Source organism: Berghia stephanieae, chromosome 12 (genome assembly GCF_034508935.2).
Source record: "Berghia stephanieae isolate SIO BIC M18660-M18661 chromosome 12, UCSD_Bste_1.3, whole genome shotgun sequence".
Lineage (NCBI taxonomy): Eukaryota > Metazoa > Mollusca > Gastropoda > Nudibranchia > Aeolidiidae > Berghia > Berghia stephanieae.
In genome coordinates this window covers 30,473,868-30,499,030 of record NC_088371.1, presented here as the reverse complement: position 1 = coordinate 30,499,030, position 25,163 = coordinate 30,473,868, and the positions used below count along the sequence as shown (strand labels likewise).

The 25,163-nt window shown below is 37.0% G+C and overlaps 2 protein-coding genes across 2 annotated transcripts in view; both read left to right on the top strand.

Moving 5' to 3' along the window:
• Positions 1-25,163, top strand: part of LOC144957920 (uncharacterized) — a gene marked incomplete in the record, with an annotated part of 128,166 nt that overhangs the window by 39,958 nt on the left and 63,045 nt on the right.
• LOC144957922 (NXPE family member 2-like) lies at positions 2,536-25,053 on the top strand. Its single transcript, XM_078889478.1, has 8 exons — positions 2,536-3,256; positions 6,204-6,315; positions 11,158-11,878; positions 13,175-13,288; positions 17,336-17,442; positions 18,625-18,723; positions 22,014-22,072; positions 23,342-25,053. The coding sequence occupies exons 2-8, from the start codon at positions 6,224-6,226 to the stop codon at positions 24,118-24,120; spliced, it is 1,971 nt and encodes a 656-aa protein (XP_078745604.1). The 5' UTR covers positions 2,536-3,256; positions 6,204-6,223; the 3' UTR covers positions 24,121-25,053.

Sequence of the window (25,163 nt, the reverse complement as noted above, 5' to 3'; positions counted from 1 at the left end):
AACATAGTAATAATGTTGTTATATCATCATTTTTAATATCTAGTCCTAGCTATATAAATTTTCCTTTTATGGTGTGCTTTTTCATCTCTTTCACCAATTCTAATATGAGTTCAAAGCTTTTATACTTTTTTCCTTTTAGGGTTTTCTGATCTTTCACAAGAAATGACCTCATGATTCGTGACGGGAAGGGAATGGCCTGGTATCTGTTTATGTTGTATCTCATGAATTTATTTAATCAGACAGCTTATTATCTCTAGTTGGATTAAGTTTTCAATCGAGGCTCGTTACGGCGCTTGGAAGTAAAACTTATAAAAGTTGGAGCTCGAGTAGTAGGACTTGTAAAGGTTGGAGCTCAGTAGTAGGACTTGTAAAGGTTGGGACTGGAGTAGTAGGACTTGTAAAGGTTGGGGCTCGAGTAGTAGGACTTGTAAAGGTTGGGGCTCGAGTAGTAGGACTTGTAAAGGTTGGGGATTGAGTAGTAGGACTTGTAAAGGTTCGGGCTCGATTAGTAGGACCTGTAAAGGTTGGGGCTTGAGTAGTTGGACTTGTAAAGGTTGGGGCTCGATTAGTAGGACTTGTAAAGGTTGGGGCTGGAGTAGTAGGACTTGTAAAGGTTGGGGCTGGAGTAGTAGGACTTGTAAAAGTTGGGGCTCGAGTAGTAGGACTTGTAAAAGCTGTGGCTGGGGGATAAGGCCTTGCGGCAGCTGAAGGTGTTAATGTTTTTGGAACTAATTTTGAGGTGTTAATCCAATAGTCCCAATAGCTCAGTTGGTAGAGCACTCCCTTCACACGCAAAGACACCGAGATCGATCCTGGGTGATGTCAAGACTATTTTCTGAGCCCCCCCCCCCCCCCTGCCCACCCCTAGCTGGAATTACATTGCAATAGACTAGTGTCCTAGAGTAGCAAACAAATGCTATTGTCTGTTTCACGCAATAGAAACCGTAATAATTGGCTCTGAAGGACTACCTTATCCTTTCAATCCAATTTAAATCATCGCAGCTTCTCATTATCTTTGCAGAATTTCCCTTCAACACTTTAAAAAGGGTTCAATAGTCTGATGTCACGTCCGCCTAACAACGAGCAGCTTGGTTCTAAACAAAGAAAATCGGTACTTTTTAATCTTCATGCTGGCGAGAACTTTTTCACATGTCATTTGATCAGAATATATAAAAGTCAAAACACTATCAGATTTATAATGATTGTCTCCTCTGGATACATTTTATGCTCGTCGGAAGAGTATTTCATAAGGGCGTCCGCCATTGTTCCGATAGTTTAGAACCAGTTACTAAGTTACTATGCGTCATTACGAGGGAAGTGACGTCACGACTGTTGAAGCCTATTTGTCTATTATAATTATTTTACCTCTTTATCAACATTGTTGCTCTTTTCAGGATGATGCATCTGTCAGTACAGTTGACCCATTTCGTCGTAGTATTATTTTGACACCATGCTTGAATGGTTGGAATAACAAAACACTTAAAAGTGAAAGCTGCAGAAACTATTGTCGGGTTTATTTTAATTTATTATGTGAAACAGCTTCAATAAATCTAAAGTATTTGTATAAATAGAAATAAATAGAAGATAAATATCGTGTTGCCTCATCACACAAAAAACGTATAACTTTGCATTTGGTCACCCCCCCCCCCCCCCCCCCCCCCCCCGCGTACATTTTTCATACAAGAGCCAAGGACACTCCCTTGAAATGTAAAATCTATTTTATATTTGAGCGATAACACGTGGTTGTTAGAGGGGAAAAGAAAGAAAAGAGGGAGGGAAAAAAAAAAAAAAAAAAAAAGAGAGAGAGAGAGAGAGAGAGAGAGAGAGAGAGAGAGAGAGAGAGAGAGAGAGAGAGAGAGAGAGAGAGAGAGAGAGAGAGAGGAGAACGACTTATGCCTTATACTCCAAAGGACTGTCTGACAGAGATGTCTATTGAATTGGAAATACGATGAGCTTTCAAACCATTGATAACAGTAGGTATCACCTTTCTACACTGTAGAGTGTCTATTAAATAATTTAACCACCCAACTATCGATTTATTTTCAGATCAGGTGTTTAAATTGCAATATGATGTGATGATGTTCCCCGTAAAAACGATATAAACGTTGTTTATAGCTTTTGATGTGGTGACTGGTTGCTCTATACTACTCACACTCATACACATCAACAATAAGACCACGTGGAAAATTACGTACGTAATGTGACCCGTTTCCAGAGAGAACCATGTTTTTGCAGCGTAGGGTTGGACTCCTGCCCGTTACAGGGTTGTTTTATATATAGATAGAATGAAGTTGACGTCACTAGGGTCTTTGTTATTGTTTTTTGCCATCCGCGTTTATGAGTAATTCTCACTAAACTGTATTAACCAAGCTATAAACGTTTAAGGTTACACGTAGTTTTGTGTGTTGATCCGTGATACTTCCGGATGGCAATGTTGTGAATTTCTTAGCCAAGCGCATATTATCTATAGGCTAATTGCGATCAAAGAAAGTAGGCCTATACACATTTAAAATCGTCAGTGGATTGATTTGAAATGACACAAACTATAAGGGACTAACGAATATACAGTTCTCTTTGTGATATTAAGCATTCTTGCGACAACAGGCTGTCCAGCTTGAAGATGACCAATGGCACGTGCATGTGTTGTTCTTAACTAAGCCGTGACATCCCGTAGATTAATGGATGGTAGTTTGCATGCATTGTGTTTTCCTGCCTTGAAAATGTTTCAAGAAGACAAGGATGGCAAAAACATTAATATACACACTTCCTGTCTAGTGTCAGGGGCTAAAACGTCATTTTAGCACGTGCGCGACGTGGTGAGCGAATTTCAGGTCAAAAACAAAAACATCAACCATCGGTACACAGAAAGGCTAATGGTAAACAACTCCGTGGAAAATCATTCGCCTACGCCAACGGATAAAAAATTAACGACGAATTTAAATGTGTATACTTTCTTTTGATCGCAAGTATATAAACTATCTAATAATCTGCAATAAAATAAAATGAAGACGATTTTTGCCAACATCCGTGGTACTGTGAGATAAAAATCTATCACATATTATTGACTTTTAAAAAGACTTATGTGCAAATATTATGTAGGAAGGTTATTTTTTTTGTTAATGTGTCAAGTCCATGGCTGAGTAATCCCGCCTTTCAGATGTGTGACGGTTTTATTGAGGTCCAGCAATGAGGTCAATGTAGATGATTTGATACAATTCTTGTTCCAGTCTATTGTAATGGAATATTGCTCTACAAGGTTTGTGAACAATACGCATCGTGTATTGCTTAATAGTAATATGTATATATTATTTGGTGGGACACAGCAAAGTGTTTTAATATTTCCAGGAGATGCTTAGTATTAGTACTGTTCGTGTAGAGATATAGTTTTTTTTTTTATTTTAGAAAGAAATCCTTATTTGTATCTACTGGTGTCATAATTCACGCTAATTTGGGCAGCATGGCTCAGCGGTATGGTCTTTGCTTCATACCCGGTGCGCTGTATGGCCTTGAGCAAGTCACCTCACCCTAGATCAATTTGCGGCGCTGCACTGCGGCTGACGCCTGGATTATCCCAGTCTTCCTTTGGAATAGACCCTAGAGACAAATTTCCCCAATGGGATGAATAAAGGGAATTTTATTTATTTTTTCTTTAGTTTAATATGTAAGTTTGTTTACCATTTATGTTTATATTGTTTAAGATCAAAAGCACAAAGTATGTATCCAGTTCTTAGAAGGACTGGTTTCACACTTCCACGGAGATTGGAACCTGTCTTTTGACATCACACTATTGCTTCCTAGTCTTAAGATATTGGAAATATAACTCACCTGCTATGCTTGTAAAATTGGCAACATTCCTTCATATCAAGCGCATAGAGCCGGCTGAAATTAATAGGGGTAAGGCGCTATTTATAATGTCATTTATCATTTATTATTATACCAACAAGCAAAAAATTAAAAAAAAATTATGCCTTTTCCGCCACATCATAAGACATCATCACCTACGCAATCGACGAGGGAATATAGATAACTCATCAAACAAGATGTCTGATGTCAACAGGAATCACCCATGTTGTCCAAGTGATCAAATTGGGGGTTAATAATCTTGCTCAAGGAAAAAAACGACAATGCCCGAATTGGGGATCGAACCCGGGTCCTTCCGGGTCACCTTAGAAAGTGGGATTGGTTGCATAACTCAGTCGAATGGAACAAAGGAACGGAATCAACAGTAGTAGTTATGGATGACAATGACGTGAAAGCCGAAGTAAAAGACCTCAGACTTCAAATCAGTGTGCCTGTTAACAGCTGTGGTTCATAAATTAAATTAAATTGAGCTTTATATAGCGCAATATCCACTAAATGTGCTCAAAGCTCTTTACAAGGGGTCCCTGGTCAACAGCAATATTTAACATGTAGGACGGGAGATGACGCCTGTTAGGCGATATTACAAATTTTCGGACAAAGACAATGCTGTTAACGGCCAGGTACTCATTTTACACATGAGTACGGTGAGAGAATGTGGGTAAAGAACCTTTTCCAAGGACTCAACTATGCGCCGAGCGCGAGGCTCGAACCCAGGACCTTCCGATCCGAAAGCGAGTGTCATACCACTAGACCACATAGCCGTTCATACAAAGGAGACAGTTTGGACAACATCTGAATCTGTGACGTGAGAACTCATTAGAGACCGTGTCATTTACCATAAGGAAGGATGCAAACTGTGAAAGAGTAGTTTCAAAAAGAAAATTAAGGAAAGATCATTTAAAAAAAAACTCACTGGTAAAAAAAATCTTTTTTTTTTCTGGATATCGATACTGCTATGGTGTGAATCGATAAGGCTAGTGTTCACGTCAAGACACATCAGTCTTCAGGTAGACTATGAACAACTGTGCCTACAAGAGGCCGTTTACAACATTATCATTGAGGATGTCAAAGTGGCATAGAATCTAGATAACCCCGATACTGAATGATAACAAGGCAAGCTCACAATAGGATTCAATAGTCGTGACGTCACTTCCCTCGTAATGAAACATGGTAACTTAGTAACTGGTTCTAAACTATCGGAACAATGGCGGATGCCATTTTGACATATTCCTACGACGAGCATAGAAGTGTATCCAGAGGAGAAAAACATTATAAATCTGATTATGTTTTGACTTTTATACATTCTGATCACATGACATGTGAAAAAGTTCTAGCCAGCATGAAGAATAAAAAGTACATGTTTTCTTTGTTAAGAACCAAGCTGCTCGTTGCTGGGCGGATGTGACATCAGACTATTGAATACTATTGAGGTAACTCGACAACAAGACGAAGTTCAGGGTACTTGAACTAAAGGGGTCATTCAAGAAAGAGTCTATCTACAATCAACTTCGAAAAGCGATTCATCAAGGAACAAAACGTTCATATGCATATTAAGATTCCATCCCTGGCCCATTTCAAAATTGCTGTTTTTGAAAATGTTTCAATATCGGGCGATGCTTTTATAATTAGCAACATGAATAACGCGCCACTTTTTGAACTTTTTAACAAAAATTAAAAATCGAGTATTTTTTGCTGAGTGCCAGTTAATATTTTTTTGCTGATTACAGACAGGTATACAATACAATACTTTCCAATAATCACAATGACTAACTTTAAAATGAAAATAGGCTTCAACAGTTGTGACGTCACTTCCCTCGCAATGACGCATAGTAACTTAGTAACTGGTTCTAATCAATCGGAACAAAGGCGGGCGCCTTTATGAAATACTTCTCCGACGATCGTAAAACTGTATCCAGAGGAGAGAAACATTATACATCTGATCATGTCTTGACTTTTATACATTCTGATCACAACACATGTGAAAAAGTTCTAAGCCAGCATGAAGAATAAAAAGTACCGATTTTCTTTGTTTAGAACCAAGCTGCCTGTCGCTGGGCGGACGTGACATCAGACTATTGAATCCTATTGCTCCCCAATTTCCTACTTTTCATCAAAATGTTTCTGCTCAGCCTTTACTTCGTACCCGAAAGGTACCGCGTCCTATCTCACTTTGCGGCGCTGTACTGCGCCTGACGCCTGGGTTATTCCTGTCTTCCCTTGGAATAGACCCTAAAGAAAAATTAACCCATGGGAATGAATAAAGGGAATTTTATTTTATTTTAATTTTAATTACCTTTTCCCCCCCTCTGTTGCTAATTTTTCTGTTTGTCATCCACCCTCAGATAGGTGGCAGACGTTGGAAATGAAAATGGCTCGAAATCCTGCAACTATCAAGATGGTTCTGCTGTTCTTTGTTCTCATCTTTTTATTATTGTTGCTGTTTCCCCGGAACAGGTAAAATATGAAGTGATCTGACAAAACCCGTCGGATGTTACAAATATGGATAGAGGCAATTAAAAATAAAACAAAATTCAGTTTGAATTTTGTAACTATATTAATTAGGGCCCAAGTTATTTACATTTGAAGGAGAGGGGGTTCAAAGATAAGAACACACCCCGAAGAAAATCGCTTTTAAAGATACACGTAAATACATATTCATTACACATTGTTTAAAATACAGTTACATTATCATCGCAGTAGGACTTGCACACCGCATTCATACTTAAAAATAAGAAAAAGAAAGCTCTTTTATAACGCAAACCAAAATTTGAGCCTTTAATTCCCTCTCCTTTTTATTTTGTTAGCCTTCTTGACTCCCCGATGTGGTATATTAAAGGCTCCATACACGCACGGTTTTGATAGGCGTCCGAACCACGATCAGGCCAACCGGGGTGAAAACGCAATGTGTGTGGCCAAATACCTGGCCGATAAACCTAGGTACGGTCCATCGCTCGCAAAGCCCGCTTTGCTTAATATTTTTCAAGGCGATCGGCGATCGGGGGGCGTGGCAGTATAAAAAATTGTCCAATTTTTTTCGGATTTTCGCTGTTTTGACGTCAGATTCGTGATCAGCGTCGAATTTACAATAGGTTTGATACCAAGAACTATGTTTTTACTCCAAAAATTGATGAAATTAGAAATAAATTTTAATTAATATTGAGGCTATGTGGCCGACAGAAAAGTGCCCCTCCCTGTTTTGTGATGGATCAAGTGGTATGACTCTCGCTTTCGGATCGGAAGGTTCAGGTTTCGAGACCCGCTCTGAGTGGCGCAGAGTTGAGTCCTTGGAAAAGGCTCTTTACTCACATTCTCTCACCGTACTCAGGTGTAAAATGAGAACATGGCCGTTCGTTGTCTTTGTTGGGAAAAAATGTCACATCGCCTGACAGGCGTCATGTCTCGTCTTTCAAGTCTAATATTGCTGTTGCCTTGGAACCCCTTGTAAAGCGCTTTGAGCACGTGGATATTGCGGCAAATAAATGCTGTGTTATTATTTTTTTTAAATAATATTTTTATAAATGTTGCGCCAGGAAGAGGTAGATGGCAAAAGTTTCGTTCTTGTTCATCGTAAAACTTATAAAGGATTTCATACAAAATAAAAAATAGTTTTCATAATTTTCAATGTAATGATATAATAATATGCCAGTTCTTTTTTTTTTTTCCTCCTCACCCGTTGACGCGACATGACGGTCGACCTTGACACAGACATTTGGGATTGGCAGATGCCAAAAAGCCTTGACTACGTGATGACAGGGGTGGGCATTGTAACCTTGAATTATAATCTACAAACAACGCCCCCCCCCCCCCCCAAAAAAAAAAAAAAAAAAAAAAAAAAAAAAAAAGAAAAAAAAAAGAAAAGAGCTGTGTGAGTGTGTGGTGGTGGTGGTGGTGGTGGTGGTGGTGGGGGGGGGGGGGGTGCGAATGCGAGTAGTCCCGAGGAGTACCCGTTTAACCTGCCACGGGAACACTGTCGATTTGTTTTATAATAATAATAATAATAATAATAATAATAATAATAATAATAATAATAATAATAATAATAATAATAATAATAATAATAATAATAATAATAATAATAATAATAAATAAAGAATCTTTATTGTCCACAAAATGGAAAAATTTCCGTGGTCTACGTTGCTTTTAAACTTAAATCGGATTGCAAATGTATTGATGTTATGCGTATTGGAAAAATACTCACGACATCTCCATCGGGGTATAACATATTAACACACAAAACTGCAAACGCGAACGTTCATTGTCTGATTGATATAACTTAGTGATAAGTTAATTATAAAATGCTGTCTAAAAGCAATAACAACGGGTTGACTAACGTCAAATTCATTCCTTCTATTGATGCTCTATGTTAAATTAAAATACTCACAAAGTCCGCCAGCCAGAAATATCACTCCAGCCCAAAGATCTACATGGAACCTTGAACGTTATAGTCTGATATATTTTAATGAGAACTAATCATAAAAATGGGTGTCTAAAAACATTAACAATGAGATGAGTAAAGCCAATTTGGTTCCTTCTATAAATATCCAAGAACTTTACTCACTCCATCCGCTCTCTCCTCCTTCAATACATATAAATCTATTCTCTCATCACTTTTTTGTGCGGCTATGCATGTGATCTTGTGAAATGACACTCGCCTTTGGATCGGACGGTACTGGATTCGAGTCCCGCTCTGAGTGGCGCATAATTGAGTCCTTGGAAAAGGCTCTTTACTCGCATTCTCTCACCTTGTTCACTGTTAAAATGAGTATCTCGCTGTTTACAGCGTCGTCTCTGTCGGGAAACAATTGCAATATCGCTTAACAGTCATGTCTCGTCTAACATGTTTTTATGTTGGCCAAAGACCCTTATAAAGTGATTTGAGCACCTTTATTGAATATAGCGGTATATATAGCGCAAGTAAATTTTTCTCTCTTTCTCTTTCTCTCTCCCCCCTCTCTCTCCTCTCTCTCTCTCTCTCTCTCTCTCTCTCTCTCTCGACATGTTAGATTATTATAGCTATTGCTACATATGATGCGAATATCTTGGACGATGCTATGAGTTTAGGTAAAATCCTCACAACATCCACCAGTCGGAAATAACGTACCGTCACACAAAACTACGAGTAACCTTGAACGTTAAAAGTCTGATTAATATAATTTAGTGAGAACTAATTACCAAAATGACTGCCTTAATACAATAACAAAGAGTGGAATGATGTCAATTTCGTTCCTTCAACAGTCTAATTGATATAATTTAGTGAGAAGTAATCACTATTGTGCCCAAGACGAAAGATAGAATAACAGGCAGTAACTGGGATCGGTTCTGTCGGCCACATAGCCTCACTATTAATTAAAATTTATTTCTAATTTCACCCATTTTTGGAGTAAACACACAGTTCTTAGTATCAAACCTATTGTAAATTTGACGCTGATCACGAATCCGACGTGAAAACAGCGAAAATCCGAAAAAAATTGTCCACTTTTTTATACTGCCACGCCCCCGATCGACGATCGCCTCAAAAAAAAATATCTCCCCGTATGTGGGCAAAAATCATCTGCGATAAACGCAGGGATCGGGTCACAGCGATAGGTCATCCGTACCGCTACCAGCGGATGTCGGCGTCTATGGGGGGCTTTAGGGAAAAGGGTGTTAACTCTCTCCTTCCCAAGAATAGGAAAATCGTCGTTACGATACAACCAACATTTTTCTTATTCAAATTTCCCTGGTACATCACAAAATTAAAAAAAAAATTACCGTGTGTTGTAGAGCATGTTTTGCTAAAGAAATTAGGTATCGCAAGAACTTGCTGCTATTGTGTTTGAGTGATAAAAGACAAAACCCCCAAGATACTCAAAGTCAAAGTGTTTCTTTTACCAACGACTTTCAAAGTTATATTTTCCTGATTGCACTCTGAGTGGCATTAATGAATTTTAAAATTTTGATAAATTTTATAACCCCCCCCCCCCCCCCACACACACACATGCACTGGGCGCAATCTATGTCTTTCTTATGGTACACGATCATTGCCTGATATTACAGACGAAGCTGGAGAATAGAATACCTTAGATTTAATTGGGAACTGGTACTCTAAAAGAATATCGGCAAGACAGAATTGTTTTCATGAAATACGAGTAAATTATGTCCTCTAATCTTAGACCAACAAAATGGAAAGTCTTGGATCATTAATTAATGAACTCAAGGTAAAAAGTGCAACTTATGAAGTCCGCTCGAGTGAAGGGTGCAAAACTATCGTATATTAAAAACACAACTTTTCAGGGGAGACAAAAAACTGTTTAAAAGTCACAATAATCAGTGGATATCCGTGAAATTTACCAATACTGTGTAAAAAGTGGCGAGACTAAATATTGTTTGGATTATAAGTTATTAAAGTTACGATAATTTGAAAGTATTTTATTTGAAGCAAGCCTATCATTTGTTGAGATATTTTGAGGATAGAACAGAACTAAAACTATCGTACCTCGGAGTTTTTAATAGACAAATATATTATGAGTTACGGTATCTGAAACAAGTTCTAAGAACCATAGGGGTGATTACTCTGGAGTTTATACATAAATAATAATAATATAATATAAATTAATATTAAAATAAAAGCTATGAATATAATCAAAGATTTTATAAGGCATTGATGTTTTGTACACATATAAACAATGATTTTGATAACTTTCTATGGGTTGTGATTAACACCGAGAAGCGAGCAACGGTAATGATACAAAGCATCGTTTACAGCAATCAAGCAAACAAAAAAAACAACAATTTTATGTTTAACAGTTTGACACTTATTTGGCAAAGAGACTATCATAATTCTTACTTACGATACAGGAATTTGAAGTGAAAAGTAAAAACTGGTTGTAAGTCAAGTTACAATAGTCTTAATTCCACAAATGTGTAACCGTTTAGTTAAGATATTTCTTCAAATTTGTATAACCTTTTTGCTTTTTATATGATAGGAATATCGACAGGACACAAGGTGCGCAGTATTTCAACGCACAACATATATCTCAGTGCAAAACTATCATAACTCGACTAACAATAGTTTTGCACCCAAACCTCGCGCTACTCTATATCATTTTACTTTTTAATTTTCATTGTGATAATCTTCAAATTGATAATTTCAAACATGAATTTAATATGAAATGTTGATATTGATATTATGTTATGAAGTTGTTTGTCTATGTAGAGTTTCAAAATGATCGTAACAAAAACCTAATAATAAAATTTCGGTCTTCTTTGTTTGTCCTTTTCCGTGACGCTAAATCACTGAATGTCCAATCCCAACAGTCCATGGTCTTATGGTAAAAACCGTGAGAGATCAAGTTTTACTTTGGACCAAGATCGTGATACGCTGTATTCTATCAAGCAGGAACTGATGAAATTCTCGAGTAATTTCCAACATCTCAAAACACAAAATCTGTCCGAGTTCAATCAAACCACCACCACCCCGACTGAAAACCAACGAGAAAAGTCTCTGATCTTTAGGAAACAAGTCACATTGGCAGAGATCGACTTCCGATTTTGTCCACAGACACACCCCTCGTGCATTCACAACTGTAGGTGCAAGGATGATTTATCGAATATCAAAACAGTTGAAGGTTGGGAGAATGCACTCAAACATGGAACAATTAAAGGAAAACCCCTTTTTAAATCCTACGAATATCTCTTCCCCTGGGAAGAAGACTACCTGAGCAAACCGCCCTTGAAGGATATAAACGAATTACCCGACTTAGAATTATCAAGGATTTGGTTCTTACCCAATGGAGAACGGCCGATTATTAAAAGCAACGTGATATGTAATCGATATCAAACGATATCATTTCGTGTGGATCTCGTCAATCGATACGGCTACCAACGACCGCTGGGTGGAGACGAGTTGAGGGTTTGGATAGAAGAAGATCCCAATACCAGATCTGGCAAACGGTTTTCAGCTACAGGTCATGTTGAAGATCTTAGAAATGGAAGCTACCTGATCACTGTGACACCGTTTTGGACAGGACAGACACATGTGAGTTGAATATGTCAAAAATATTCTTTCTTTTCTTTTTTTTTTTTGGTAAGCCGGTTATTCTTGTAAAAATGTTATTGTCCATTATATCTGCCTTCACACGTGTGCGGCTATGTGGTCTTGTGGTATGCCACTCGCTCTCAGATCGGAAGGTCCTGGGTTCGAGCATCGCTCGGCGTATAGTTGAGTCCTTGGAAAAGACTCTTTACTCATATTCTCTCACCGTACTTAGGTGTAAAATGAGTACCTGGCCGTTTACAGCGTTGTCTCTGTCCGAAAAAAATTTTGTAACATCGCCTAACAGCCGTCATGTCCAGTCCTAAATGTTAAATGTTGCTGTTGGCCAGGGACCTTTGTAAAGCGCTTTGAGCACATTTAGTGATATTGCGCTATATAAAAACACGCTCAAAAATCTCAAAGCTCAATAATATGTATAATGATATGCAGTTTACACAAACAATTTGTGGCATCAAACTATCAAACCACTAAGTCATTTAATCTAAGAGACGAATAAAACTTATTGAAAGATTCATTAAGTATTTAGAATTGGCTGAGTGTTATCAGAAACAATTTTTGTAAGCTTTCGTTTAGAATTCCGACCTCTTTTTCAATGCTGTCAAAGTTTTGTAAGGATGTGAAATCGTTCAGAATGCGTAACTCGAGAGTGCAATATCATGTGCTATCAATGCAATACAACGATCTTACAGTTCGCAACACAAAAAAATGAACATGTTTTTCTTTGATTGTAAATTCAATTCATTATTATTTAGTAATAAACAAAATTGAATATAACAGCTTAAAAAAAGAACTAAATACCAAACAAGGAACGTCTCGGGCTCAAAACCCTTCTTCAGCCAACAACAAAAAACAATAAAGCCATAAATACATTACCGAATTCCAGATAGACGAAAGATATATTTTAAAGTCCTCTCCGAAGAAAGATCTTGGAAATTAAACCAAAAAAAAAAAGGCGTTCGGTATGTAACTAAGGAGTTACAAGTTGAGTGGATTTAAAACAACGCATAAAATTTTGGTGCGCAATAACAACAAAAAAAAAAAAAAAAAAAAAAAAAAAACACAAAAAAACCCCCAAACAAACCAACAAAAAAAAAAAAACCAAAATAGGGAAATCGCGGAGTAGAGTAGAAAAAGGTGTAAATGTCTCCATGCAATAAATCCGATATAGCGGTGAAAATAATCATCATTATTATTTAACATCTTGTCTTAGGTGCCGGAATACAACCCCGACAATTTAATTTACATTATCTTATAATTTACCAACCTTTTCATCTGCAGCTGAACATTGGTGTGATCTACCCTAGAGAATACATCCGGGCAGCTCTACATCATGCAAGGATTGGCAGCTATCGCTTCATTTATGGTCGGTTCAAACACGATGACGTAGAGGAGGTATAACTTCAAAATTAGTTGTAATTTAGTAAAGCGACACCTTGATAATTGCTCAGATAGATTAATACATAATCAATTATCAAGATGTCGAAATGTTTTTTCCAGATATTTTTGCATACTTTCCACTAAAAAAGGTAACAAAATTTCTCATGATTTTAGCTGTAAAAATCAATCCGCTCAGAACGACCAGTGTGGCCCTTCATGTCTGGAGCTGGAAGAGACTTTAAGCTTGAGGTTTGTTGCTTGAATAGGGGGTGGGGGTGGGGGGTGGGGGGTGGGGGTGATGATTTTTTTTTACTAGAGCTTTTTATATAGCGCAATATCCACTAAATGTGCTCCAAGCGCTTTACAAAGGGTCCCTGGCGAACAACAACACGTAACATGTAGAATGAGACATAACGCCTGTTAGGCGATATTACAATTTTTGTCCAACAGAGACAACGCTGTTAACAGCCAGTTGGTACTCATTTTACAACTGAGTACGGTGAGAGAATGTGGGTAAAGAGTCTTTTCCAAGGACTCATTTTAAACATTTTAGCAGGAAAATTGGTCCTTCAAGTTTGGATCGGTTTAAAAGACTATCATTTTGTCAAAAACTCGCATACCTTGGACATGAAGGAAGACCTCGCGAGGTCCCAGGTTTGAGGATTTTTGCCAAGATGAGTGTGATTTAAATCGGTTGATATTTGAAGGGCGAGTTTTTCTGGTCAATTCTTAAACATACCTGGTTTTCTAAAGTAAGGCAGTTAGCTGGTTAAAATTGAATTTCAATCCATATTTTTAACGTATAAATTTGTTTCGGATATAATAAATCGGTTTGAAAGTTTCTTTAATTTGTTAAAGTTCACGTTTCTAATCGAAGAATATGAGACAAGATACAACATTTTATAATCTCTCTGAGAGTTTTTGATTTTAGTGCTGTGTGTTTGCCTCGAATATTTTGTGATCATTTCTCGTACGGTATGAAACTCCTTGTCAGCCATGGTAAAAGTGGTGGCTTAGATGGAATGAGCGGTGTTGGAAGTGGTGGTAACAATGACAACTATAGTGATAGTCGACTGCATTCGATATTTACACGAGGGTAAAACATAAGAACGGACATCCATTAATACTGAACAGTGTCGATGGTATTATAGCTTATGGTTTATCAATGGCAAAATCCAAGGGAACTAACCGTGTATAAGCTATATGCCATTAATATTTTGATGATGTTATCTCCCTTCTCATACAAATAATAATGGCAGAATTATAGCAGAACAATGGGAATAATAAATCGTTATCTTTTCTGCTGCAGTTCGTCTTGTTTTTGTTATGTCTTGATCTGATGGCTTTACTTTATTTCTTTTCAATATCTTTAAAGCTCATTAATCATCTGTCCAGGCTGAGTTTGAAAGAAAAAGAAGTTCAAAACGATTAAAAAATGTTCTTTCTTTTTAAAATTTACAATTAATTGAGCTTATAATTGAGCTTTTATACAGTGCAATATTGACTCAACGTGCTCGAAACGCTTTACAAGGAATCCCTGGGCAACAGCAACGTGTAACATGTAGGACGGTACATGATGCCTGTTGGGCGATATTATAAATTTTCTCAGACAGAGACAAAGCTGTTAACGGCCAGGTAGTCATTTTACACCCGAGTACGATGAGAGAATGTGAGTAAAGAGCCTTTTCCAAGGACTCAACTATGCGCCGAGCCGCACAATGGGGGCGAGTCGTCTTTTACCTGATGCTTGTGGTCATCTTTTTTATAATTATGATTATTTTTTGTTGTTGTCTACTGCATTCGATATTTACACGAGAGTAAAAGATAAAAATGAGCACTCATTAATACTGAACAGTGTCGAGTGTCGACGGTATAAATAGAGAAAGATTTATCCATTGATATTTATAATGCAAAATTCAAGGGAACTAACCGTGTGTAGGATATATGCCATTAATATTTTGATGGTGTTTTCTCCCTTCCCATACATATGAATAATGGCAGAATTATGTCAGAATAATGGGAATAATAACTTCCTTTGCTTTCCCGCTGCAGTTCGTCGTGTTTTTGTTGTGTTTTGATTTGATGGCTTTCCTTTTTTTTTCTTTTAAATGTCTTTAAAGCTCAATAATCATCTGTCCAGGCTGAGTTTGAAAGACAAAGAAAATCAAAACGGTTTTTTTATATTCTTTCTTTTTAAAATTTACAGTTCTTACGTTGTAATTGAAAATTTTGAACTATTCCTCTAATTAGTCACCATTTCTTATTCTCAATTATAATAAAATAATTGGACACATTAAGACGTTAAGACATTAAAATCACGTTTAAAAAAAAATAAACACTCAAACCACAGAATATTTAGTAACCAATTTTTCAAGCCTGTCTGTAGATTTGTGTTTTTAGGAGCCATAAGGTTCAATTGAAGCGTTTAGTTTTAATAATAATATTTACAACTACTATACTACTACTAACTATACTACTACTTACTATACTACTACTACTACTACTACTACTACTACTACTACTACTACTACTACTACTACTACTACTACTTACTAACTACTACTACTACTACTACTACTACTACTACTACTACTACACTACTTACTACTACTACTACTACTACTACTACTACTACTACTACTACTACTACACTACTACTACTACTACTACTACTACTACTACTACTACTACTACACTACTACTACTACTACTACTACTACTACTACTACTACTACTACTACTACTACTCTACTACATACTACTACTACTACTACTACTACTACTACTACTACTACTACTACTACTACTAACTACTACTACCTACTACTACTACTACTACTACTACTACTACTACTCTACTACTACTACTACTACTACTACTACTCTACTACTACTACTAACTACTACTACTACTACTACTCTCTACTACTACTCTACTACTACTACTACTATACTACTACTACTACTACTACTACTATACTACTACTATACTATACTACTACTACTACTACTATAACTATAATAATAATAATATATAATAATATAATAATAATAATAATAATAGTAATAATAATAGATCTTTATTGTCCATAAATATGGCAATTTGTCATTTAATTACACTTGTTATAACGTTATATGATCACTATAACATTGATCAGATATTTCACTCCTACTTATTAAAAACACAGACCTTTTGTCAGCTCAGTATGACACTCGCTTTCAGATCGGAAGGCCCTGGGTTCGAGCCTCGTTTGGCGCATAGTTGAGTCCTTGGAAACGACTCTTTACTCACCTTCTCTCACAGTACTCAGGTGTAAAATGAGTACCTGGCCGTCAACAGCGTTGTCTCAGTCCGAAAAAAATTACAATATCGCATAACATGCGTCATGTCTCGTTCTACAAGTTAAGTGTTGCTGTTGGCTAGGGACCCCTTCTAAAGCGCTTGGGGCACATTTAGTGGATGTTGCGCTATATAAAAGCTTAAGTTTTAAAGAAATAGTGTTGCGAGTTCAAGATATATCAAACATTTGATAAAACTGTATCCTTTGTTCAGTTGATGCAACAAACCTTTTCACATCACTTATATTTTTGCCGACATCGAGATGATCAAATAACTGGTTGATTAGGGTGTGCAGCAATTCATTTGTGTCTCCGTTCATATTTGGTGCCATCCGGTATTCGTTGGTTTGAAAAAAGAATTCAATCACTGATAGCCTCATGTGTTGTGTGGAGTCATAGACGCATTAATAATATTATCATTTGTGACCCCTCGTCTCAAAACGGTAGTAAGCCGGGATGATTAAGAAGCTGAAAATGGAATTTGTAGCCAGAGATATCATGCTTAAGTTGGGTTTATATGCTTTATAGAGGGGAAGAATATCATAGTTTACTGTGTTAAATTCCAACGTTTCATATTTTTTACCAGTTTAAATATAATTTTACTTTTTTAGCTTCTGGTCCATCCCGACATAATAACGCTTTGAGACGAGGGGTCACATTTTTATAGTTTATTTTCTCCATACTATGTTGTATTGTAAATTATTCTATATTCAACTACCAAAGGTGACTCTCTGCCACGCCACCCCCAATGTCCCTGGGCGTTCTTGTATCTGTAACTTCACCATGTGGAACACCGTGCCATTTTACTGTGGAAGACCCCTGGATAAAAGGTTAGTCTCGAAATAGCAACAAATATTATACACTATTTACAAAGCCAACTTTTCAATGATATATCATCAGTACACTGACCAGATGTTCAAGCCATGATCACAGATTACTAGAGCTTTAAAAACTAGAACTTTTATAAACCGCAATATTCACTAAATGTGCTCAAAGCGTTTTACAAAGGTTCCCCGACAACAGCTACAAGCAGAACGAGACACGACCATGTTAGGCGATATTGCAAATTTTCCGACAGAGACAACGCTGTTGACGCCAGGTATTCATTTTGCATCTGAGTACGGTGAGAGAATGTGAGTAAAGAGTCTATTCCAAGGACTCAACTATGCGCTGAGCGAGACTCGAACAGAAAGCGGATGTCAAACTACAAGACCATATAGAAGCACATAGATTCACATTTTCTGCCATTCAATGTCACATATGATCCACTTTAATCAAGCTTTTGAATGCCAATGTTAGAAAGCATATTCTCTGAAACAACGCCTGCAAACACAGAGTCATACTTTCTGATCAATCCCTGGTGATGGCTGCAGACACGACATGATCGGGATACCGGTCACAAGCAGATTGGTCCTAAACAAAGAAAATTGGTACTTTTTATTCTTCATGCTGGCTAGAACAATTTCACATGTCATGTGATCAGAATGTATAAAAGTCAAAACATGATCAGCTTTATGTTTTTCTCCTCTGGATACACTTTTATGGTCGTCGGAGAAGTATTTCATTAGGGCGTCCGCCATTGTTCCGGTAGTTTAGAGCCAGTTACTAGGTCATTACGAGGAAAGTGACGTCACGACTGTTGAAGCCTATTACACAATGCAATAAAACCCTTCCACGCTCGTTATAACTGCCCTCGATTAATAGACAAATTAATGTATGATGATTGTGCGGCTATGTGGTCTAGTGGTATGACACTCGCTTTCGGGAAGGTCCTGGGAGAAGGACTCTTTACTCACATTCTCTCACCGTACTCAGGTGTAAAATGAGTACCTGGCCGTTAACAGCGTTGTATCTGTCCGAAAAAATTGTGATATCGCCTAAAAGGCGTCATGTCCCGTCCTACATGTTAAACGTTGCTGTTGACCAGGGACCCCTTGTAAAACTCTTTGAGCACGTTTAGTGGATATTGCGCTATATAAAAGCTCAATTTTTTTTTTTCAATTTTGTCACAGATTATCGTGCAATGACTGGATGGCCGTCTGGCCTGCATCACAACCACCTTTCAAACATCTTTCATCTGCCGAGGCACTCATGGTTGGGACAATGTCTAGGTAAGTTGGGTTTTCAGGTGATGATTTAGTCTTGGCTGCTCTAGTTTTTCATGGCCTGGTGGTAATGAATTAATGATGGTGGATTCATCTTTTGTCCTCCGATACAAGTCCCCTCTCCCTTTAAGACATTTTCTGAAATAAGAGATAAGAGACTTGATCATTAATAATAATTAAAAACAAACCAAAAAAAAAAAAAAAAAGAAACAAAAAACAAACAAAAAAAACCCCCAAAAAACCCCCCCAAAAAACCAAACAAAACAAACCAAAATAAAAAAAAAACCCCAAAAAACCTATGCAGCCAAATAAAAATAGAAATTTTGGACATCAGCCTAGATTTCAAAATAAATTCCGTGGTTAACTACAATAACAATAACAACAACAACAACAACAACAATAGTATTATTATAATAATAATAATAATAATAATAATAATAATAATAATAATAATAATAATAATAATAATAATAATAATAATAATAATAATAATAATAATAATAATAATAATAATAATATATGGTTTTTACATAGCGCCCTGGCAGCATTGTTCTGGACTGCTGAAGGAATTCTATTATATCTTTATTTATAGAAGAGATGACAGAATTGCAATAATCTAGCTTTGACAGTATTAGAGAATTAGGCATCTTGTAATGAGATGTCTAAAATGCCGCAACCTTCTCATTTCAATGTACCTTACGATATGATTTACTCGGCTGGTCAAAGACAAATCTAAATCGATAAGTACCCCCAGATTTCGAACAACCTTAGCAATTTTAATTACACTATTTCCTAAAACGATTGATTCACCCCTACATTCATAGCGACAAATTTATTTCCGTTTTACTCTCGTTAAGTTTTAGTCTTTTCAGTTCCATCCAACTTTTCAATTTAACAAAGCAAGATTGGAAACGTTCAATTAAAATATGTAAATGGTCGTAAGTTGCTGACTTAAAGATTTGACTATCGTCTACATAAAATTGGTAATGTATATTAAAGTCAGAAATAATAGATCCAAGGGGATTCATGTACATTGTGAAAAGAACTGGATCCAAATACCGATCCCTGAGGCACACCAAACTTTAGAGGATGATCAGGTGATTTAACATTTTTATCCAATACAGTCTGTCGACGATTAGTTAAAAACGATTCGATAATTTCAACGTCAATTCCTTGATACCAAACAGCGTTCGAGTCGATTCAATAGAATGTTATGGTCAATGATAAGTCCAACAATTCAATAGAATGTTATGGTCAATGATAAGTCCAACAATTCAATAGAATGTTATGGTCAATGATAAGTCCAACAATTCAATAGAATGTTATGGTCAATGATAAGTCCAACAATTCAATAGAATGTTATGGTCAATGATAAGTCCAACAATTCAATAGAATGTTATGGTCAATGATAAGTCCAACAATTCAATAGAATGTTATGGTCAATGATAAGTCCAACAAAAATAAAATGTTCACCTCATTATTACCAGCATTTAAATTCAAATTGTTTACTACCATTAACAGCGGTGTTAAGGTTTTCCCTATAAGCTGATTGGAGTGGTTCATATCAAGCAATTGTAAATGGAAGGTTAATCAAACAAAAACGTAAATTGGAATTTGAGATGAATATTGAGGAGCATGACATAGAGGTGTCCACCTCATTTGTATCTTGTTTTTGCAATTTGTTGACAAGAAATATGGTGGTCAGTTACGTGAGACGTTATAAATTAATAGTGGGAAGGGAAAATTTGGTATTGAGGGTAGGCGTGTAGTGCGACTGCTCGGTGCTGATCTTCATCTCTCAGCCAGGCGGATGCCGTTTCAGTTGGACCCCAGGTTGGCTCTGACGCCGCGATATTTTTATTCTCTGTTTTCATTTGGCACTTCTCCACGCCATGCATTTCTCACTATGAAAACAAAAATAAATAACAATGTGAAATTGAATGTAAGCTTCAATTTAATTACGAAAACAGATAAAATGGACGTTTCAGGTTTCCCCTTTATCAACAAACAGGATGAATGAAACACTACAGATGAATGAGATAATTATCTCACATTATCTCATTCATCTGTAGTGTTTCATTCATCCTGTTTGTTGATAAAGGGGAAATCCGAAACGTCCATCATATCTGTTTACGTAATTTAATTGAAGCTTACATTCAATTTCTCATTGTTATTTATTTCTTCGAGCTTCGAGCAGCAACAGTTACATCACTATGAAGACAGAAACCCTTAACATCGGGAAGACGTATACGAAATGCATATTAGAGCGAAAGTGGCAAAGATGACTCAAAAGAGCATTAAAGAAAATATTAGTATTTGGATCTTTGGATACCTTCTATCACACTGGCTATATGTTAAGTTCCAAAATAAAAGATTTTTACTTTTCCAAAAATGTCTATTGTCTCAATGCATTTAAAAAATTAGCTTTTATATAGAGCAATATCCACTAAAAGGGCTCAGTGCTTTACATATGGTCGCTGGCCAACAGCAACACGTAACATATAGGACGGGACATGGCGCTTGTTAGGTGATATTACACTGTTTTCAGACAGAGACAACGCTGTTAACGGCCATGTACTCATTTTACACCTGAATACGGTGAGAGAATGTGAGTAAAGAGCCTTTTCCAAGGACTCAACTATGCACCGAGCGAGGCCAGGACCTAAAGCGAGTGTCATACCACAAGACCACATAGATAGTCCCCACATAGTCTTTGGATCTCTGTCATCCTGGATATATTATGTTAAAATATAAAATAGAAGATTGTTACATTTCCAAAAATGTCCACCGTTTCAATGCATTCATGTATGTGATCTGAGATACTCCTTAACATTCTCAACAAATTAGTATTTTGGCTGACTCAATTTTTTTTAGATTGCGGTGTTGTTGACATTCTTAATTTTGTTCACCCTATTACTATTAGTTGGCTGCCAAGATAGTCGTTTTATAAAATAAGAAACGTCTTTAGAGGTATTGGCAGAACTTATTTTACTTCATTTTCTATGTTCTTTGGTTTTATGGATGATTGAGGGTTTTTTTTCCATTAAAATTCACATCATCATCATCATCATCATCATCATCATCATCATCATCATCATCATCATCATCATCATCATCATCATCATCATCAGTAGCAGCAGCAGCAGTATCATCATCGTCGTCGTCGTCGTAGTCGTCGTAGTCGTCATTTTCGTTGTCATCATCATCATTACTATCATCCTCAACATATAAATTACTCTTCTTGCCAACAATATTTACTGTTACTTTTAAATACAAGCCTTTTTCCAACTCTCCAGGCCAGCAAACAAGACAGTCATCAAACACGATATTGTCATCACGGTGAAGGATAATATAGGTAAAATGTTTTTTAAATTGAGATTTATATAGAGCAATATCCACTAAATGTGCTCAAAGCGCTTTACAAGGGGTCCTTGGTCAACAGCAACATTTAACATGTAGGATGGGACATGACGCCTGTTAGGCAATATTACAATTAGGGATATCAAAGTTAAAAAGAGTATCTGTTCTACTTCTAAAGTAGTCTGAGCAATCACCAGGGACCGCAACAACATTCGTACGCCTCACCAGTAACACAAGGGGGTCCCGATAGCTCAGTTGGTAGGGCACTCGCTTCACACGCAAGGGGACCAAGGTCGATATCGGGTGCAATCTGACCCCTCTGTCCGCCTAGCAGTGATTGGGTAGCTGGTTCTGTTTGATCCGGCTCCATGGGCATTATAGTTCTGAAGATAGATAGTGACTGTAAAGGAACAAGGGGCAGCCTGGCTCAGTGGTACGGTCTTTGCTTCGTACCGGAAAGGTAAAGAATTCAATCACCCGCCGCTGCCCTCTGTGGCCTTGAGCAAGTCATCTCGCCCTAGCTCACTTTGCGGCTCCGCTCTGCGGCTAACGCCTGGGTTATTCCAGTCTTCCCTTGGAATAGGCCCTAAAGGCAAATTTCCCTTTGGGGATGAATGAAGGGAATTTTATTTATTTTAATTTTTATTTTAAGATTCTATCTAACTCTGTCTTGATTTTCAACTTGGATCGGACTACTGTAGTTGGAATATACAATCCGATGAGATGTAACTGTTATTAACCCTTATTATCACCTATTAACCCTGCCAATGGCATCTTCGACTGATTTCTTATAGGGAACTATAATGCCTGCCACAGTTAGTTCAAACAGAAATAAGAGTCACTTCCTCTGAACAAAAAAATAATATGAAATTGAATGTAAGCTTCAATTTTATTACAAAAACAGATCAAATGAAAAAAAAATAATAATAATAATAATAATAATAATAATAATAATAATAATAATAATAATAATAATAACAATAATAATAATAATAATAACAATAATAATAATAATAATAATAATAATAATAATAATAATGACAATAATGATGATAATAATGATACTAAAATATAATAATATCTATCTATACATCTATTAAGGCTGGGCAGATATCTTGATGATGGGCTGAAAGAGAATCCCTCAAATAGAAAGATAAAGCAGATTCTTCAGAATCGCAGATAATAATAATGTCAAATAATATCATTCTCGCATGCATTAAAAAAATGATTGATTTTCTATTGATTTCCATGTCTCCAATTCCAGCCAAAGACCCAATATTACCTCCCTGCTTCAAGAGCGATCCACAGATAACTTGGGAGAAACAATCACCTCGAGGTTACTGGACTAAAGGACCTCAGTGGACCTCGATGATTTGTCATGAGCCGGAACTGACACCACAATGGGTCAAGAAATGTCTGCATTCCACAAACGTTTGGTTCATTGGTGACTCCAATGTCGTCCGCATCAGGATGATGCTGTGTACCGTTTTGTCGTGTAGTTACATTCCCCACTACACGAAATGGCCAGATTCACTCCTAGGAAGGAACGAAGCGAACAACGTGTCCGTAGTGTTTCGTCCCCATGAACACCCGTTATATCTCCGGCCAGAATGGATGTCTTTGTATCTCAATGGAGGAATGAGGAAATATCTAAAATCCATTCCGTCTACTGGAAAACACATCATTATAATTCATTATTACTTACATCTTGCATCGTCCCATCTCAGCGCCTTCCACTATCGACTGGTCAATTTACGCGAGTCTCTTCTCGAGCTCTTTTACCGAAACAAAGACGTTATCGTAGGCCTCCGAGGGCCGCATATTTCCACAGTTCAATGGCAAAATAATCACATGTTTGGTGGGGATGTTCTAGCCACATTTATGATTCGAATGGTCCGTGACGTTTTTAAGGATATTACAAACCGTGTTGTGTTCCTGGATGGTTGGGATATGTCAATAGGCATCAGAAATGCAAAGCTCCACCCATCAAACAGTATCCCAACTGCCATGATACGTACTATGTTGGCTTTTAAATGCCAGTAAAACGTAGAGATCCCAAATACTTATTCAAGTCAAAGTGACACTAAACTGCTATAAGCTGAGGACTGTAAAAAGTAATAGGAAAAGAAGGAATATAACAAATTTTAAAACAGAACAAAAACCGTACACGGAACGCTTCAGGTTTCAAAACCCTTTTTCATCCAACGAAGAAAGGGTGAATATAAGATCGTCCTTATCTGCTTTAAATGCCGTAATGGTTTAGCACCTAGGTATCTTAATGAATTCATAAATGCTTTTTCCCCATCTAGAATGCTACGGTCTTCACCTGACCACACTAAACTTCTCGTACACAACACGGTCTTCATCTGACCACACTAAACTTCTAGTACACAACACGGTCTTCATCTGACCACACTAAACTTCAAGTACACAACACGGTCTTCATCTGACCACACTAAACTTCTAGTACACAACACGGTCTTCATCTGACCACACTAAACTTCTAGTACACAACACGGTCTTCATCTGACCACACTAAACTTCTAGTACACAACACGGTCTTCATCTGACCACACTAAACTTCAAGTACACAACACTTCAACTTCATTATTTCATGGTGGGAGATCGTTGTCAACCCTTGGTCCTCAAAAATGGAAAGATCTTCCCAGGGCTATTCGTGAAGCGTCAAGCGTCAAGTCTATATGCTTTCAAATCAAAGCTTAAACATTACTTTTTTTACAAAAGCATATCAATGCTATTTCAATGTTTTACATATATTCGATATCAATGTTTTTCTTCTTTTGAATAATAACTGAAAGTGATTGTGTGTGTGTGTGTGTGTGTTGTGTGTGTGTGTAATTTAGATTGTCTTTCTTGTAACTGTGAGGCGCATAGAGCATGACCTAGTCATGGTTATGAGCTATACAAGTGCCATATATTATTATTATTGTTATAAATACTTCTTCATTTTTGCAATTCTTCGGAGTTCAAATTCCATAACTTTAACCATATTATTGTTACTTTGATGCTCCATGGATAAAGTGTTGTTTAAAATAACACTATGATGTTTGGCATGGTCAGACACG

Coding starts and splice junctions, on each gene's coding strand:
- LOC144957922 (XM_078889478.1), top strand. CDS start 6,224: ATGAAAATGGCTCGAAATCCTGCAACTATCAAGATGGTTCTGCTGTTC. Junction 13,289..17,335: donor AACACGATGACGTAGAGGAG/GTATAACTTCAA, acceptor CAACTACCAAAG/GTGACTCTCTGCCACGCCAC. Junction 17,443..18,624: donor GGAAGACCCCTGGATAAAAG/GTTAGTCTCGAA, acceptor ATTTTGTCACAG/ATTATCGTGCAATGACTGGA.